Source organism: Caenorhabditis remanei, chromosome V (assembly GCF_010183535.1).
Source record: "Caenorhabditis remanei strain PX506 chromosome V, whole genome shotgun sequence".
In the NCBI taxonomy this organism is placed as follows: domain Eukaryota; kingdom Metazoa; phylum Nematoda; class Chromadorea; order Rhabditida; family Rhabditidae; genus Caenorhabditis; species Caenorhabditis remanei.
The window spans coordinates 6,814,392-6,833,832 of NC_071332.1; the positions used below are offsets into that span (position 1 = coordinate 6,814,392).

At 37.1% G+C, this 19,441-nt stretch overlaps 3 protein-coding genes across 3 annotated transcripts; 1 reads left to right on the forward strand and 2 right to left on the reverse strand.

The window, feature by feature from the left end:
• Positions 1-283: 283 nt before the first annotated feature.
• On the reverse strand, positions 284-1,241 carry GCK72_017798 (uncharacterized protein; the record flags this gene model as incomplete). The annotated part of the gene is made up of 4 exons (XM_053732259.1): positions 284-331; positions 532-682; positions 887-1,013; positions 1,064-1,241. 4 exons carry the CDS (start codon positions 1,239-1,241, stop codon positions 284-286), a joined length of 504 nt encoding a protein of 167 aa, XP_053581172.1.
• A 10,123-nt stretch (positions 1,242-11,364) lies between these two features.
• Positions 11,365-15,032, forward strand: GCK72_017799 (uncharacterized protein; the record flags this gene model as incomplete). Its single annotated transcript, XM_003112433.2, has 10 exons — positions 11,365-11,434; positions 11,480-11,628; positions 11,794-11,889; positions 11,935-12,120; positions 12,168-12,342; positions 12,563-12,830; positions 12,877-13,058; positions 13,105-14,177; positions 14,224-14,619; positions 14,670-15,032. The coding sequence occupies 10 exons, from the start codon at positions 11,365-11,367 to the stop codon at positions 15,030-15,032; spliced, it is 2,958 nt and encodes a 985-aa protein (XP_003112481.2).
• A 444-nt stretch (positions 15,033-15,476) lies between these two features.
• Positions 15,477-16,617, reverse strand: GCK72_017800 (uncharacterized protein; the record flags this gene model as incomplete). Its single annotated transcript, XM_003112307.2, has 3 exons — positions 15,477-15,660; positions 15,706-16,369; positions 16,422-16,617. The coding sequence occupies 3 exons, from the start codon at positions 16,615-16,617 to the stop codon at positions 15,477-15,479; spliced, it is 1,044 nt and encodes a 347-aa protein (XP_003112355.2).
• Positions 16,618-19,441: the final 2,824 nt, after the last annotated feature.

The window sequence follows — 19,441 nt, forward strand, 5'->3', positions numbered from 1 at the left end:
AAAAATAATATATTTATGATTTTCTTGATAAGATAATAATATTTACAAGCATATGAAACATGAGAACGAATCAGAAGAGAACAAAAAGAAGACCCGAAAAATAGAGAAACACATAAAACGTGTTGATTGAGAAAAGAAAAAAATCAGGATAAACTGAAAACTAAACAAATACTGAAACTGACATTAAATGAACAAAAGAAGAAAAAATAATGTGTCATGACGTAGATTGACCCGAAAACGAGGACGTGAAGATGAGGAGACGTGGACAGTGTTGTTAGAATATTCAGACGAAGCTTGGCAATGTCTCGTGAAGGAAATCGTCGTAGATGATCTAAAAAAGCAGATTGTTAACATGAAGCGATTGGTTAGAGAAAGTTCAGAACATGGAGGTTAAGTAGCGGTTTTAACTTAAAAGTGTTATATTGAAATTTCAGATGTCTAGACGAGAAATCAAGGTGACACAGCCACCACTACTACATCTTCCTCCTCTTCATTATACAATTCAGAATGCGAAAACGAAATGACACGTACGTAGTCTCGGTACTCGCGTGCCAGCGAAATTGCAATGATCCAGAAGCCAGTCAAGATGACAAAAACGAAGAAGAAGCCGAGATCCGACCAGACGGAATAGAACGTGGCACGGGTGACGACGTAGAGGAAGAAGATGGCCGAGAGAAGGATGCTGCAAATAGACGTCATGTTAGTTAGGCAAGATTTTGACACAAACAAGAAATAGAAGTAAGAATGAATAGCCGGAAATTCGTGTTATGACATAATTTCTCTTATCAAAAACAGATCCGGTAATCCGATTCTGTGATCAGAGAAAGTACAGTTTTCTCCTCTTGGATAAAGGTTAAATTTAGAATTTCTGGAAAGACTAACGAACCATATTATCAGATGGAGAAGTGCGCAAATGATGAATGGTTGAAGATAGTGAGCTTTTTGCAAGGTGATTCCTCTATTCATCAGGTATACGATGAGAATGTTTAACATTTGAGTGGCAAATAATCCAACTGAAATTTCAAATTATTGAAATGTATCCTGAAGCCTGAAAAAGGCTTACCGTAATAGAAGATGTTATTGCCCAATGTATGGTTCTCTGTATTCCAAAGAGCACATGCAATCACACTGGAAATGATGGAAAGACAGAGGAAGGAACCACCGATTATTCGGACTCCAAGAGCAGTTCCGTTGGTTTGTGGCGAGTTTCCAGTGGTCATTTTGGAGAAGAGAATAGTCATTTTCAGAGAGAAAGTGGAGATTGAAGAGGGAACTCTGAAAAGTGTAAAGATTGTGAATAGAATATTAAATAGAATTAATTCATAAAAAGGGAACGCGAGTAGAGAAAAATTAAGAAACATTCAGAGAGAAGTAAAAAGAAAGTGCTAGAAGTTGAGTAGATCTCTGTGTTGATTATGTAAAAAGGGCACGAAAATTCGCACGCTTACTCTTTTTTTCTCATGGGAACTGAAATTCTGGGGTGAAATGAATCATAGACAAATGCTGAGAAGAAAATACATTTTTTTAGTTTTTGTTCCACCCAAAAAGTGAACAATATGAAAAAAGAAATGAAAAAAATTGTAGTGTGTTGTGTCTAATAGAATAAAAAGGAAGAGAGAAAAGACTAATAGGACAAATTGCGGCGGGACGGTGAGGTATAGTAGTTTGTTACAATGAAAACCTGTGAGATGAAATTCAGAATCTGGTTTGGGTCTCCGATGCTTCACCACCACCACCACCACCAGCAGGCATCTCATCACACGGTGGTAATGGGAGGACAGAAAAAAGTGTGGGGCGGAACGGAGGGAAAGGGGCGGGGCTTAGGACTATGAAGGAGAGGAATGAAATGGGAGAGAGAGAAGAGATGGGAGAGCATATGTGTGTGTGGCAAAGCAAAGAAAGGATTTAGGATGAGGATTTAGGATAAAGGAGGGAGGAGAAAAAAGAAGAAAAAAAATGAAGAAGAACAGAGATCGGAAAAAATGGGGAAGGTGATGATTAAGTGTTGGAGGTATAACAACGAAGAGATAACGAGAATATTTAGGAAGACTCCAAGGAGTGTTTTGTCTGGTTGGTGACGTTCTTTGGAGGAGTTGAAGTGGAGCGTAAATTAGTTTTAATGGCTCTTGGGACGCTAGCAGACGTGTGATCAGATATAGGTCATCGTTTGAAAGGATCTGAGTAATCTAAAAGTTTAAGCAACATACTATGGCACCCGATGGGATAGACTTGATCAAGAATCACTTGATTGAGATATTCTAAAACTGTCACCGTCGAAGTACACGAGTTGTCAAGACATATCAAAAAGTTCTCACGTCCTCCCCTATCAACCTAGACATTACGTCGTTTGAAAAGACAGAAATAACTGAAAAAAGTGACGATAAAGGAGTAGAATGCTTTCATTATTTTCTAACGTATGCACTCGAGTTGCCATCTAGACAAGAGAAGAATTACAATTAGTAGAAATACTTATAGCTTTCTAGATTGATCATTCGTAAAGTTGTGATGTAATTGAGTGGTCAGAATTGTCTAGGCTTCTTTTGTGCACAACATGTAGATATTTGGTGATATGAGATATTTGGATATTCTGGAACCGAGAAGATTGAGGAATCTTGAAGAGACGTGTATATCTTGGAACAAAACTAAAAAGATAATGAGAGGTAAATGATGGAGAACATTCAATTTTTTTTGTTATTTTTCCACGTTTCTACCAGATTTCCAGATGACTCGTTTTCGGTAGTTCCCATTCAAGGAAAACCACAAGATGACCTGGATCTAGAAGGGATTTTTCTTAACACGGATAAATAACGTCATGCACTGAAGAAGTACTTCACTTCTTCAAGAACGTGTCACCGCTTCTACTCGTGTTCTCTTTCCTTCTAAATCTTCCTTCCATCTCAATTTTTAGGTTTCTTACTTCCTTCGCGTACCATCAAAATATTTTCAATTTCTTCATCATTATATTTCTCACCTAATAGAAAACGATTCATACGCTATTCCATTTTTCCCTAAAAACCTATTGTTCGACCATATTTTTTCCCTCGATTCCACTGAATTCAATTTGATTTTTCCACATTCAAAATACCAATAAAAACCATGAAATTGCGGGAAAAGTGGAAAAGTGAAAAACAAAAATAGAATCGAGACTTCTCCCACCAACCTGAGGAATGTCTGATTTCTGAATAACCTAATATCGTTGTACGTGACTACTTTTACATTGGAATTCAATTGCGGGGGTTCAGAAATAAACAAATAGACGGCTAAGTAAGTATCCATTGGGATAATCGGATTGGGTTAAGATTTGAGATATTAAAGAGAGTTGAATGAATAGGTCATCGTGTTTTGTGTTATTTTGTGCGTGAAGTTTGTAACAGGATGTGAAAAGACTAATTTTAATGCCAAAAATATTGTCATTTACTACCGAATTCATAATTATAGACACTGGAATGGCATCTATACTTACTAGTTAATGTCGTAGTTCTCTTGTATTTTAAAAGTTCTTTTGTCTGATTTTCTAGATATTTCGGGGAAGATTAAAATTCGTCATTTTTTTCAAATTAATAATCGTCTAGAAAAAAAAGGTTAACATGGAGTCAGATTAATCAACTCATTCCATTCTTTTGCTCTCATGGGGATGAACGGAAATTTGTCATTTTCCATTTTTAGGCGTGGAAGGGTGTAGGTTAATGAACCAGTGATCAGGTAGAATATGAATAATGAATAATAGGATTGCAAGTAGCTATAATAGATTTCAAAAGACTTTTCTATTTCACGACGGACAATTCAAAACTAGTTGATCAGAAATTGCAAATATTTTCAAGTTTTCAAGACATCAAAAGTCCATTCAATTAGAATAAAAATGAAAATAAATAAAAACATCATGCAAACACTGAAAAACCTAAGGAATCACTGAAAACATCTAGAAGAACAATGCAAGGGCCCGGAAGTCACGTATTTCAAGAAAAGAAGTGGGGATGACTAAAGTATTAAACAGAGGATTTGTAAGACTGGCTAAACAGATCCTATCAACTGATCCATCCGGAGAGCCGAGATCAAGCTTTGCTACGTTTCAGAGATAGAGACGAACTAATCTGACAAACAAAGATTCAGAGATTTTGACAGAGGTGTTTTGAAAAAAAAAACATTGTGTCATATCTTAGCTTTGTGGCTTATTAGGATTTTAAAATTCTGGGAATACGCTTGTGTCAGAATAAGGGTTCCGGGTTATGACCACTCGTGGAAGCATGGACAATCGTTGGACACCTTACTAGCGTTCTCCTGACCAAAGTTTCAATCAAAAACATAAACATGAATTTGATTTGGTACGGAATAAGTATTGTTCTAGGAACACTTTCAAACGTAATCACCACTTGTTTGATCTATTTGCGTGGGTTGAATACATCCGTTCTCCTAAAAGTCGGTCTGCACCAGACCTAATTATTAAAGGTTGTGGGTGGAAAAAACAAGAAGTGCCTGAAAACTTCTTTACTCGAAAAACAATGCAGTTTCCCACGTCCGCACCTTCCGTTATTAAGTAGATTGATTCTTTTGTAGACGATGACCGAGACACGCCATTTAGCCAAAGTTTCTCAGACGTCTAGAACATCTCGATTTCAATAACTACGAAATTTCCTGTTTTCGAGTGTGAAACATGCTTATCAAAAACGTCTAATCTGGCTCATCGTCCTGGTTCAAAATCTTCTCAAAGCTGATGACACACACACATGTGTGTGGATAGACGAGAAACCAAAAAGTCATTTCCTAAACGACTCTTGGTTTAAAAAAGGGAGAAGTGTCTAGTCTATTTTTCAGATAAATTTCGAAGCCAGCAGTTAGGAAATGTTGTCTGGAAGTAGGTGCGCCGTGAGTTCGAATGGATAACTGGCTTCATTTCATTCTTCTTTTTTCCGAGGGATTTTAATTCTGATCATTGTGCTTATCTGGGTGAATATGAATCATTCACAATACGACGTCGCACTTAATGGACAAAAGAGATGGAATACAAATATTGTCTGGTTCTTGTCCGATTTATGGTTCTTCGTTCTTGGAAGAAACTTGGAATATCCGATTTCCAGAAGTTGCCATGTGACCCTTTGCAAAGACTTTCTTCTTCCAAAACATTACTTCCTAAACGACTTTTCATTTCCGAAAAACATCCGTATAATCAGATTCCAAAATCATATCATTCCCATATCAAACCACAAAATCCTTTAATGGACTCAGATGTTATATGTATAAAAGTGCGAGGGATCAAAATAAGAATAATTTGAAAATTAGAAACACACACGTGATGCGTATTAACTCTAATTGAAGCAGATAAAAAATAAGAAACCAACAAAAAAACTAGTGGATGAGTCAAAAAGTATGTAGTATTAACACCTCATTTCACTATTAATCTGGTCATGATAGAACTGCATCAAAGGGATTCCAACAATGACCGTATCCATGAACGTTTTTTTCCGGAAAAGCAATTTTCCGAGAAAATCGCTCGGAAATCTCATTCTGAGGAAAACGGTTTTCCATTTTTCCAGAACGTTTCATTTGTACGGTTTTTCCAGGAAAACGGTTTTCCAGGACCATTCTCCTCACAGAAAACGTTCATGTATACGCCCACATGTGGGAAGAAATCTGGTGTGTCTGGGAAATCGAACAAACTTGAAAACAACTTTTTTCTAATTTAACGGGATAAACCGAATTGGACCAGGATGTTGATTTGATTAGTCAGAAGGGAATACTTGAGAGTTCAGAATGTAAAAAGCAGGAAATTTTGGTCTAGAATTTTTTGGTCCAGAATTCCGTGTTGAAAATAAGCACTTCTCCAGGAAGTTTTCCGTGAGCAGCAAAATAGTCCCCAAAAAACATCGGACCATTCCTGCCCCAAGTTTTCGACGATCTCAAGAAACACGGCTAGACATGATTCCAACAGTAATTTGTACTTTCCCACTGAATCCTGTGACCGCAATCTGATAAATATCTCGAAATAGATTCAATTTCCTCCTCAACAAAACCTTTTTTCCTAGTGTTCATGTGTGCCAAAACAAGATTTAAGGCTACAATCAGTATCTTATTATCAGCATCCAATCTGCCCAATATTGTTTGAATACATTCCTATTTCCTATTTTCTATTCTCAATTTCCTGCGTCCACGTCATTCGCCTCCTCCATATTTTTTTTGTCAGAACACTCCTTTTGTGTCAGCCCCAAAAAATGATGTGAGACGAATATAATTGTCTCTTGTCTCTAAAAAGATTAAACAGAGAAGAATCTAGTCGTTTTGGGATTTCGTCTAAATATAACCAAGATGCAGAAGAAAATATCGAAAATGTGCATATGTGATGGAAATGTTTGTGACGAAAGGGTGTGGGAGAATACCGGGTAAAACGAGTAAAACTACACATATTTTATTGCACTTGGTTCGTAAATAATCCAGGAGTATGAAATGTCGGAAATGGATTTGAAAACAGATTCTGGAGAAGGAAGAAGGGGAAGGGAACTTCTCAGTTTTCTCAGATTCTCAGATTATCTTTCTAAACTGAAATAGAAGATTTTGACGCAGAATTTGTACTTTTCTTTGAAGAACGGAACAGAAAAATAAAAATACACACTCGATTTGGGGATTCTATAAATGCGAACCGTGGATTTTCCAAAACAAATCCATCTTTCTCGGAGAAATTAGAAATTAGACAAGGTTGACGTTGTGATTGATGATCATCGATAACTATTCTGGTAAGGTGTCAAATATCAAGGGAAGCTTTGTATTAAAGATTCTAGTTCCTCTTTTGCATCACAACAAAAATATCTTCTGCAGGAAAAATTGAGAACCAGGTGAATGATATGGGGACTGATTTTGGCCCCTTTTATGAAACAGTCAGATCTTGTTCACAATCGAGAACTGACTGAATTATGACTTTAGATTAGAAATTTAGTTGCGGCAAGCCAATCCAGACCATTTGTTTTGGTCAGATTTAGTCTCATGTGATAGCAACAAAAGTCCAGAAACACGTGGCTGATAGTTTATGCAGAGTGAGTTCTTAAATGTTGCAAACTAGTTGAAAACACCGAATGGATAGAAGCATCCTGTTTCTGGCCCAGAAAACCGTCTTAGTCATTTTCCATTTTTGAAACTTCTAATTCCAATTTATGAAATTTCTCCCACAGACTTCTCACTGTTAAGTTCAAAAAGTGTTAGTCACATTAATCATTTCTCCCCTTCCTTTAAGGCTTCTTTGTTCTAAACTCTAATCTCAATGTCAGTTTTTTATTCTCTTTCTCCCCGTTGTTTTCTGATTTCAGCCCAAGAAAAGAAGAAAAAAGAAATCTTCCGGGTATCGAAAATTCAAAAAATCAACTAAAAATCAACGGTTTCCTTTCAGAATTCACTCTAATTCATAGCGAACGTTAGGGATTTCATACGCTATTGTGCAAAATATCAGGAGGGATCTATGGAAAATTTCGGGCTTAAAATCTTGGATTGAAAAAATTCTCAGAATTTACACGTGTTGTTATTCACGTTTTCTTCCAGAGAAATTTACAGTTTTCATTCATTCTTAACAAGGGATCATCTCATGAAATGAGATAGAATACCTGCAAGATATTTTCCAGAAATCCTCACTCATCCCCACTATAGCCAGAGGGAAAATTGAATGAATGTGCCAAATATCATTATCGAAATTCCGTTTTCCGAGATTACTGAATTCAATGAACTTGTATCAAAAACCAACTCCTTCTTCTTCTTCTTTTTCAAAAAGTGCTTAGATCTCTGATTCCTGGGAAAACAATTGAGAAGGTACAGGTTCATGACACAATCACGTTTTCTCGAAAAGAAGACACCACAGACAATAGGTAGACTAATCCGAAGACGGGCGGGGAGCACAATTAATGGATTAGCATTTTGGCGGAATGTGTGGGATTGATGACGATTTGGTGGGGGAAGGAGTGGGGGAGATGAAAGAGAAAATATTTGATGTTTCGGGAACGAAATGTGATGATATGGGTATTGGGATTTAGGTAGGGAAGTTAGATGAGTTCAATTTCGGATTGAGTTTCTTGGAGGGCGATTAGAGAGGTCACGAAGAAATAAACTAACTATAAAAGTAAAAGTAGTTTCAGTTGGAACGAATAGAAGTTCAGTGACTTGAAATGCGACTTCCTTGTTAAGAAGACCGTTACAGTTTTGGAATGAAAGATCTCAAAAAGGCTCGGTGCCGAATACATGATATCTAGGCTGTTCGGTTTGTTAGCCTAGGAAATTTCCTTTCTGGAAGTGTAATAAATTTGTTAATTGATATATTAAAAATGTGCATCTTCATAAAACTGTAAACCTATCAACACTTCGAGACTGAATTTCTGACCGTTTGGGTTTCTAAACCATCTGCAAGAAATCAAGTTTTTCCGATCGTGAAATAAATTTATCACAAAATGACTTTATTTTGTTGTACTTAAATTTTGCAAAACCTCTTGAAAAGTGAAAACAAGCATTTGTAGTTGTTTCTTAGATCCAAACTGATCTTTCGATTCCCGCTTCTCTCTCCGAAAATCAGTTTTTGCAACCCACGAAACAATTTCTATTTCCAGATATCTTCCAAGCAGGCTTGGTCGGGAAAAACTTTTCGGGAAAATCGGGAACAAAAAAATTTCCCGAAATTTTTTTTCGGGAAATCGGGAACCCGAAAAATTTCCCGAAAAATATTTTCGGGAAATCGGGTTCCCGGTTTTTTTCCCGACTTTTTTTTTCGGGAAAATCGGGAATTTTTCGAGAAATTCGAGAATTTTCGAAAACGAACATTTAATGACTCAAAAATGCGTATTTTTCCACATTTTTTATTTTCATCATCAATGCTAGCAATAAAAACTTATTCAATAACAAAAAATTCGTTTGTTGAGGTTGGAACCCCATCAATCTCCCGTTTTGCTGAAGAAACATCTCTCAGCGCTCAATAACTTTATATCATCAAAACAGTATTTGGCGACTAGAACAGACGTTCTGCTTCTGGAAATTTCCCGTCGGGAAAAAATTCCCGATTTTTTTTCGGGAAATTTCCCGTCGGGAAATTTTCCCGAAAAAAGTCGGGAAAATCGGGAAATCGAGTATCCCGATTTCCCGACCTCGACCAAGCCTGCTTCCAAGTGACTTAAGTCACATGACTCGTGTACATCCAACTCAAATTCTGATATCATTGAAATTCGAGATATCTGTTTATCTATTCAATATATCAGATATGTATATAAAACGTGCATACCTGAATATTTGTGGATCAACGAACAAAACGAAACTTTGGGAAGTTTTTGATGACGCAACGGGGGAAGAAACACAGAAAATTAACTAATCCAACTGCTCACGAGACTCCCTGTTTTTGAGGAACATCGTCTCTAAAATTAGGAAAAGAGTTGTCTGAAGTGGCCAAGAATCAAGTGATGCGCAATTTGAAAAAGGAGGAAGAAGTCGGATGAGAAAACGAAATTATCCAGTGGTCAGAAGGTTGAAACATCTCCGAAAAACAGAATAAAGTCTTTCTTAAAATTCATGAAACTTCTTGGAAACTGAGCTATTAGGATCTCAAGTTCTCACCATGAATTTCTATTGAAAAGAAAATAAAAGAAGAGTTTGGAATGCATTTCTGGTGAGAATACTCGAAAATTCTCATATTTTATTCTCCGAAACTTCAGATTCTGATATTCTGCGCAGCGGAATTTGATCAGTGATCATTAAATTTATTACCGAAATATTCGATTATTCAAGTTTCTATTTCTACTCAAAAAACCACCGGAAATGATAAAAATCTAATTGAATTTGTATTTTCGAGTTTCTTTTTTTATTCATTTTCATAAAATATCACATGTGCCATCCGGATATTCCAATTCTCAATTTCCGGTGCCTGAGGTTCGAAAACCAGAAATTTGAGCCCACGCCAATCTGTCCAACACCCGAAACTTATATGTCACAGACGTGCCGGATATGTTCCATGATTCTTGAACCTGAGGGAGGCCCTCCTAATGTTTTGACATTAAATAAATATTTAACAGAATTTCAGAATATTGAGAAAAATATACAAATGACGTAAATGGTGCATATAAAATATGAAGATGTGTTTGTGAAGGAACGTAAATTTAATTATGATGCAGGCAGGACCACGATCGACGGAAAAGGAGACACCAAAGAAATGGGGGAATAGAATAGATATAAATTGCATTGAAGCACGAGCAAGAAGACAAGAAGGAGCAAAATTAAATGTTGTTATTGGGGTTTGTCCCGGAGATGGGGCCAATTCAATTGGTTTCAAATGAAAGTTTTCAGGGTCGAAGGTCACTGAACGGAGGATATGTGTGAAATTAAATGGTGGTTGGTCAAACATCGAAATTGAAGTTTTAAGAGAAAAAAAGGGAAAAACATCGGTTAAATTTCAAAAACCAATGGGAACTATAGTGTATGAGAGAGAGAAACATCATTTGGAGCTGGAAAAATGTTTGGAACAGATACCAAACTATCTGGAAAAGGTTTATTCATATATGCACTATACCAGTTTCGAAAATCTACCTGTTCGGAACAATTTCGTGAACTAATACTTGTGATTGGTATTGGTAGTTTTTTACCATTCCGTCTAACCCACAATTTTTATTTTCAGGTGAGAAAAATGAAATGTCATTCTAAGAGCCTGACAGCGGTCTCATTGGATCTGATTCTTCATGTTATCGTGTCACTTTGCTATTACTTTTCAATTCTTTCAATGTTTTCAGAGACTGAATACCGTATTTATCTCTTCTAACAGAATATCTCAACAAATATTTAGAGTTCAAATTAGAAATCAGGAATTTTCATTGAAGTGGTTATGAAGTTCTTGAAAACATCTAATTTGTATTTACGCTCTAAATCGGCATCATTTGTTAATAATGGTACTGTAGGTGCTCACAATGACCATGCGCCTGTAATTTTTATCATTTTCCCAATGAATTCGAGCGCTAATTCCCTCTCACATCGAAGAAAATTTTCAACTTCTAATCATTCTTTTTCGAATTTCCGGACAAAGTACAAAGCGTTCAAATTACCAGAAACGCTCCAGTTCTGAGATTTCGTTTCAGATGTTCGTTCTAGATTTAAAAGATTTAGTTTTCGGATACGGTACATCTTTTCCGCTAAAAATCAAAAGAATCATTTCAAAAAGACACCACACTCTACCCACTTCTACCCATCTTCATTTAGATGTTCTATATTTCTCGACTACAATGTACCCCACCTCGTATTCTTATCATATTGACCGTTTTCTTTGCCATCCCCCAACGCGTGCTATCTATTTTGTTCTTTCCTTTCATTCGATCGTTATTTTTTATTCTTGAACTCATTTTCTCAACAATCAAAGTTCCAGGAAAAATGACCATCAAGGCTGTAATTTTCGACATGGGCGGTGTACTTCTACCGGCTCCAATGCATTATTGGAAGAGTAAGTTTTTATTTTGAAAAATAGAAATATAAAAGTACTTTTCAGCCGTTGAACGTGCGCACAATCTTCGAGATGGTTCAGTTGTGGAGACGATTCTCAGTTTGGATTTTTATTGCCATTTCAAATTATTCGAAATCGGACAATTGACTGCAGAGGATCTTGATCCACTTTTCACTCATGTTTACAACTTTCAGGTAAACTTTAGTTTTCCTTATCAGAACAGGTGTCAATGTACAAAAGTTCGCCGACTTTTATAGTTTTTGTGACTGAGATGTTTGAAAAAAAAACAACTTTTTTAAAAACTGAAAATATGAGAAGAGTTACAGAATTAGTACCGCAATTCATAAACTGTAATTCAGAACAACCGAGTCGGAGATGTCCTTCCTATCTTTGTCGAGATCAGTGGTCAAATCGCTCATTCCACTCTTCTCCCGGAAATGGTTGCACTTGTGAAGGTTACCCTCGAACCCCTTCTAATCAAATTTATTCAAACTTTTTAGTCTCTCCGTCTCGCTGGTTACCGTACTATTCTCATCACCAACAACTTCTTTACTGATCGTGCAAAACTTATACCGACGATCCCTCTGGAGGTTCCTCTTCTTTTTGACGACGTTCTGGAGTCGTGTCGTATTGGTCTTCGTAAACCAGAAGTTCAAATTTATCAATTGGCATTGGAGAGAAATAAGGTACATTTCACCTGAAATGTTTCATCTCTAATCATAGAACCTTTCAGCTTCAACCATCTGAATGTGTCTTCCTTGATGACCTTGGTCCGAATCTCAAACCAGCTAGAGCACTTGGAATCACTACGATCAAAGTGGTGAACAGTCAACAAGCTATTCAAGATCTTGGAAATGTTTTGAAACTTGATTTTACTCATCCAGCGGAAACAAGAGATTGTATTCCAAGTAATTGAATTTTCAAATTCTTATAAATTCACTAACTTCACATAGTTTTTTTGCACACATAAATAGTTTTTATTTTATCACTTGCTTTCTTGTATTCACAAAGATTTACTACTAGCTGAGATTAGCTAGCTTTGTGTTTACTAAAAGTTTTCTCAGGAAACATTTCATAATTTTTATTTCAACTTGTCTAGAATGCACCTAAAGGTTCTTTTCGTTATAGGAGAAGTGCTCCCAGTCGAAAAAGTAAATGAACTCATCACTAGAAGCACATCATCTGACAACAAAGTAACCACGATTCGAAAGTTCCGACATGGCCAATCCAACCCAACTTACTATATCCAAACTACTAAAGGATCTCAATACGTTTTGAGAAAGAAACCAAGTGGAAATCTTCTTCCAAAAGCTCATCAAGTTGATCGAGAATTCAAAATCATGAATGCTCTTCAAGGGCTTGTTCCACTACCCAGAACTATTCTTTATGATGAAAAGTGAGGATTTCCATTGACATTGTATCATAAAAATCAATTATTGTAGAACTCTCGACACTCCTTTCTACTTGATGCAATATCAAAAAGGAAGAATCTTCTTGAATCCGTCACTTTCTGAATTGACGCCTCCAGAGAGAAGAAGAGTTTACGAGGAAGCATTGAGAACACTTGCTACAATTCATTCGGTTGATTTTGAGAAAGTGGGATTGAAGGATTTCGGAAGATCTGGTTAGTATTTGAAGACATTTACCTTAAAATAATTATCTTTTTTCAGACGGATACATGGAGCGAAACCTGAAACGTTGGTCAGATGCATACAAGATGTCAAAGACGGAGGAGATTCCAGAAATGGATAAACTGGAGGCTTACCTTAAGGAAAATCTTCCGAAAAGTGGAAAATCCACGATTGTTCATGGAGATTTCCGAGTCGACAATTTGATTTTGGAGGAGAATGAAATTAAAGTGAAAGGCGTTCTCGACTGGGAACTATCAACAATTGGGGATCCACTCTCTGACCTCGCTACCTTCCTTTTCGTCTATTATGTTCCAAATCGAATGAAACTTCTACCTGGAATCGGAGATCACAGTGAATCAGATCTCCACAGAATGGGAATCCCAACAATCAAGGAGTGTTTGGAACTCTATTCAAAGTATACCAATACTCCTGTGGTAGATCCGGAACTCTGGACTTATTACATGGCATTTGTAGTGTTCCGGTTTGCGAGTATTGTTCAAGGAGTCTATATGAGATCCCAGCTGAAAAATGCGTCGTCTACCGAAGCTGCAATGTTGGGACCACTCGTGAGAAAGTTGGCTGCAGAAGGAAATCAAATGATTTCTAAACTTCATGCTTCGAAATCCTACGGTCAATTGACTATAATCCCGTCTGGAATGTCTGCAAAAGCTCAGAAATACTATGAAATTGTCCGAGATATTGTTCATAATGACGTCATTCCACTGGAGCTTGAATTAATGGAATACTATGAAGAGGGGCCTCACAGATGGACAATTCCACATCCAAAAATTGAGAAGTTGAAAGAGAAAGCCAAGTCATTGGGAGCCTGGAATCTTTTTATCTCTGAGCATATCGATCCAGATAAAAAATATGGAAAAGGATTGACAAATGTGGAATATGCACATATTTGTGAACTCATGGGAAGAAGTATTTTTGCACCGGAAGTCTTCAATTGTCAGGCTCCGGATACTGGAAATATGGAAGTTCTGATCAAATATGGAAACGAGGAACAGAAGAAAAAATGGTTGGTTCCGTTGTTGAATGGAGAGACCAAAAGTTGTTTTGCAATGACTGAACCTGATGTGGCAAGTAGTGATGCAACTAATATTCAAGTGAGTTTTCAGCCTGATTTATCCTAATTTTCTCCAACATTTTTAGGGTTCCATTGTCCGAATTGGCAACGAATATGTCATCAATGCTCGTAAATGGTTCATTTCCAATGCATCGCATCCAAGATGTCGAATTTGTGTGTTCATGGGGCAAGTCGCTGGACCGAAGAAGTCACGAATCTTTCAACAATCTATGATTCTGGTTCCAATGCAGACAGAAGGTGTTAAAATTGTGAGAAACACTCATGTATTTGGATCGCAAGATGCTCCTGGAGCCCACCCTGAGATAACATTCACAAATGTTAGAGTTCCAGTGGAAAATATGCTTTTGGGAGAAGGAAGAGGGTTTGAGATTGCACAAGGAAGACTCGGACCAGGAAGAATTCATCATGCAATGAGATTGATTGGACACGCGGAGAGAGCAATTGATGTGATGAAGGATAGAGTGAGTTATTGTTCATAAAGAAAATATTAAATAATCTTTTCCATTTTCAGTTGATGACTCGAGTTGCATTCGGCAGAAAACTAGTTCAATTCGACAGTCTACGAAAAGAATTGGCACTATCGAGATGTGAAGTCGAGCAAGCAAGACTCCTCGTTCTTAAAGCTGCTCATATGATTGACACAGTTGGACCAAAAGAAGCGAAATCTGAAATCGCGATGATCAAAGTCGTTGCTCCAAACATGGCAATCAATGTGATCGACAGAGCAATGCAACAACAAGGTGCTCGAGGACTCACTCCATTTACTCCATTGGCTTCATTTTATGTGTGGGCGAGGTCTCTTCGTGTGGCAGATGGACCAGATGCAGTGCATTTGGAGACTATTGCAAAGATTGAACTGAAATCGAGATTGTAATTATTTTAGAAATAAATGTAAATAATTTTTATTGTATGAACTATTTCTGTATTTTTTCTTCATAAAATTGGAGATGAAACCGTGATTCGAAACTTTATTTTCATGGCTAAAGTTTCTCTGCTTAGTAAATCTTCTGTGTTGATCACATTTGTTAGTGGTTTTGCACTTTTGAACGATTCATACAATTCTTCTTTCCATCAGTAATAACTTGAAAAAGATTTGGCGCTTTAAAAAATGTTGAGACTAGAATTCTGCTAGATCAATTAGTTGACAGTTTGCGAAAAGATGCTTCTGTCACTTTCTTCTTTAAAAATCCAAATTTCAAGTTGAAATGTTTATTCTTTACACAAAAAACATAAGTACATTCGATTATCGAACATGTCATGTAACTCGCAGGATTAATGTACAATTACTCGTAAACTTAGAAAGTGAAAATACAGTAATTTAGTAGTAGACTTGATTGGTCTCTGGAACAAGAGCACCGAGGCAAGGGGCGACGTAATCAGGGACCATATCGTCACGTTCATTCATTTGATTCTCAATGATATCTTCGATTTGATGACATCCAGACAACACTAACAACGTCTTCATTCCATGATCTCTTCCGAATTTCACATCAGTGTTGGTTCTGGAAAAAGAGAGAATTAATTGAAAGAAAAAGAAATGAAATTACCTGTCACCAATCATCATAGTTCTCGATGGATTGATATTCCACTTCCTTTTGATATAATTGAATGCAGGTGTACATGGTTTTCCAACAGTCAATGGATCTCTTCCAGATGCACATTTAATTGCAGCAACAATTGGTCCAGCATCAGGAATAACCACTTCTGGATTCGGTCCCGGACATGTTTCATCTTCATTCGTAGCCACAAACAGAACGCCTTCTTCTCTCAAATAGTTGGCTGCTTTCATCATTTTCGTGTAGTCGAAATGTTTCTCGTAACCAACAACAACTGCTCCAACATTCTCCTCCAATTTGATATCATACATGAATGCACCATCGATTTCTTGCTTCTTCTCTGGTCCATGTCCGAAATATTCAATGCCCAGTTCATCCATTTCATCACGAAGTCCTTGTTCTCCAATCAAATAAACTCGTTTACCATCCAATCCAGATCTTTGTAATGTGTCAGCAACTACTGCAGCTGGATTCACCAGATTGTTCTTGTTCATTTTCTGCGAATTGTAGCCGAGTTTCGCCAATTTCTTCGCATAGACAGCACGAGATTTGGTGGCATTGTTGGTGAGAACAATGATTTGTTTATTGTGTTTCACTAGGTAATCAATCAGACGAGGAGATCCTGGCATCACTGATTCACCAAGCCAGAGGACACCTGGATAATTAAAGAATTTTATTTGATCTACCCGACTGACTAGTTAGCTTACCATCAGCATCAAAAATGAAAGTGTCGATTGACTTCATAACCTTGGAGAAGGACTTTGGACAGAGGGGAATAGTGGATCTGCAGTTTGGATTCAATCCAGAATGAATACGAGATTCGGGGAATTTCAGTTTTGGAATGTCATTCTCAGTATCAGAATCAACTGGGGAAGGGAGTGGGGAATTGATTTTCAGCTTCATTTCGAATGCTCGAGATAGAACTCAAAAGTTTCTTTTCAAGAATGTGTTCACAACAAGTGATACTTTTCGATCCATCCACGATTCCCTTTTATACCTGTGAAGGGGGCGGAGTCAAGTGATCAGAGCAGAAAACGAAAGAGAAAGGGCAGTATCAAGACGTCATCGACCAATGAAGATGATGATAGCGATAGTGGGAAGAGATGAGGAGACGCAGACAGGGCAGGTTTTGTTCTTTGGGAAGAGAGACTAAATATAGATGGAACGAACACTTCTAAAGATGTTCACGTGAACATTGAACAGATGGGGTTCCCCAAGGAGAAAAAAACAACTGGGAATCATTGGAACAAATGAATAGAGTTCAATATTGAAAAGTAGAATAAAATAATGAACTTGGAATGAAAAGCTTGAAGGAATGTGATTATGTTTGTGGAATGAATATGACATGAAAGGCTTGCATCTCGGTTTTTTGGTAATCAGCAAAATCTGAAAACAAATTCAGAATCTTCACGAAGCTGATATTCCACCCAGATTGGTTTCTTTTCAAGCAAACTTTTTCGGAATCGGCTGATGCAACATGCTGGAAAGACCTCATCTGCTGTCAGAAAACTCAACAAATCAAGAAAAGAATAATGCTGAATTTTCCTGATTTCCAGATTTTTTGTTTTAAATTCACGTGAACCCTCGGCTCCCATGCACATATGCCAAGCTCAGAAACTTGTGAATATTTTGTTCTGGACAATGTGAAAATTTGAGAATCCTGCTCTCACTGTGATGTCATACTTTGTAAAGTCCTTCAGAACATATTTGTGAGTTATACTTTATCCCAACAGTTGTTTGCTCCTCCGTTCGTCCTGATCTCCGCGTCACCATTAGTGTAAAATAAACCCACTTGCTCATTGATTTTCGTTGTGTTATTATTATTTTCTAGAACTTCTAAAAGTAAATCAAGCACTGCAATTGTAGATGAGTACAAAGAAGTTGTAGTATTACACATTTCTTGTTTTTTCGAATTGAAATCGATATGTTTGATGTCTCCAAATGTTCCCTTTTGTTTTTTGTTCTCCCTACTTTTTCTCTCCATTTGGAAATTCATAAATAATATTCCGCAAAACAAATAAATAATTTTTCCTCGATACAATCAAACACCAATACCATTTCCAGCCTCCTCCTTTCTTCAATGCGTTCATCAACATCTCGAAGCTTTACGTTTTTGTTCAAAGATCTCTTGCAGGTGAGCTCTTTCTCTTCCTTCTCTCTCTCCTCGTATCAGTGTAATCACTGATAAATTCGTACTAATTTTCGATACGAAGCAAAACAATTTTTGAAAATCGAACACCAGCTGATGGTAGTGGTCAAAGTATAAAATGTTGATAGTGCATATTGTATAATCTGAAAATAGTAGTACTTCTTATCAACAGAGAAACTTTTAAATGAAAACATGTTTTACGAAAGTGTTGTAAAGTGAAAAATGATCTCATTGGTTCTGAAACTGTCTGGAAATCCAGAAGCGTACAAATCTAACCAAATAAAAACCATCCGTTTCCGAACGGATACTGTCTAGAAGTGTTGAAAATCATAAGATTAGTTCTCGCTCTAGATTTGAATAGGATTGATCCGATTTTGGTCAACTACAAATCAAGATATTTTGCTGAATCTCAGCATCCAACCTCGTAGAAAGTGATCCGTGTTTTTGGAACATCCAAAACAAGTTTGGCATGAACAAAACACAAACCATTTTTTTCTGTTTTGTTCTTTTCTTTGTGTTTTCATGATCGAAGTATTCTTCACTGGGTACTAGTGGAATGTTTTTTCAGTTCAAAAACATCGCTGGTCACTGATTATTTGATCTGTTTTCGACTCAAAGAAGATTGAAGGAAACACTTTCCAACGAGCCAAGTTATTTTATTCAGTCCGGTGGTTCCAGACTCTTCTACAGTAATCCTTCTCCGCTACATTCCCACGGAACACTTCGCGATACTCTGATCACCGATTAATCTAGTTCACCAGTGTTCACTCATTTCTTCCAGAATGTTCTCTGTCATAATCCTGGGCCTAGGCCACCGACGAGATAAGAATCAGGCCTCTCGTCCGAAAATGATCCGAAATTCGGTCCTGCTACGTCATGATCTTTGACCAGGCTGTATAATAAAGAAGAAGAGACGCAGAGATAATTAGGCCGAGCAAAGAAGAGACGAATAATAATAGGAAATGAGACAAAGATCTAGTTTGAATTGAAGAATTGTACTTTACACTGTGAAGAGAAATGGTCGTGTTGGTATATAGTTGGTAGTGTGTTTCAGACTTGTTTCAGATTGTTAGTTATTGACTTTGAACGCCATTTCATTTCTGATGACACTTTGGAAAGTCTAACACGGAATTGAAGTTAAAATAGATCATTGATAGATTGATCGGGAACGAGAACAAGAATAACTGTCTGGTTGAATTGTGGTGTGATGGGGAAAAAGAGAAGAGATGAGAAGTGTTTTTCAGGTTACTGTAGTTCCTTTTCAGTTGGAGAAAGCCGAAAGAAGCCGGAAGAAATGGAGAGGCATACGGTACAGTAGTATGGTGTAGAGGAGACGTTCTGCTTTACTTTTACAGCTCTGAATCCAGTTGTATACTGCTTACCGAAGTATACTGTACTGTCGAAAGTTTTGAGATTTCTACCGTATTCATATTCTAGACCACCCGACCACACGGTTCAATAATCTTACTGTAAATAATCCTGAACCCTTCGTTGTAAAAAGAAATCAAACCATTGAACGTGTTATAGCTTCTTCTTCATTACACCATCCCTTATTTATCTCATTCTGTTCTTCTCAGA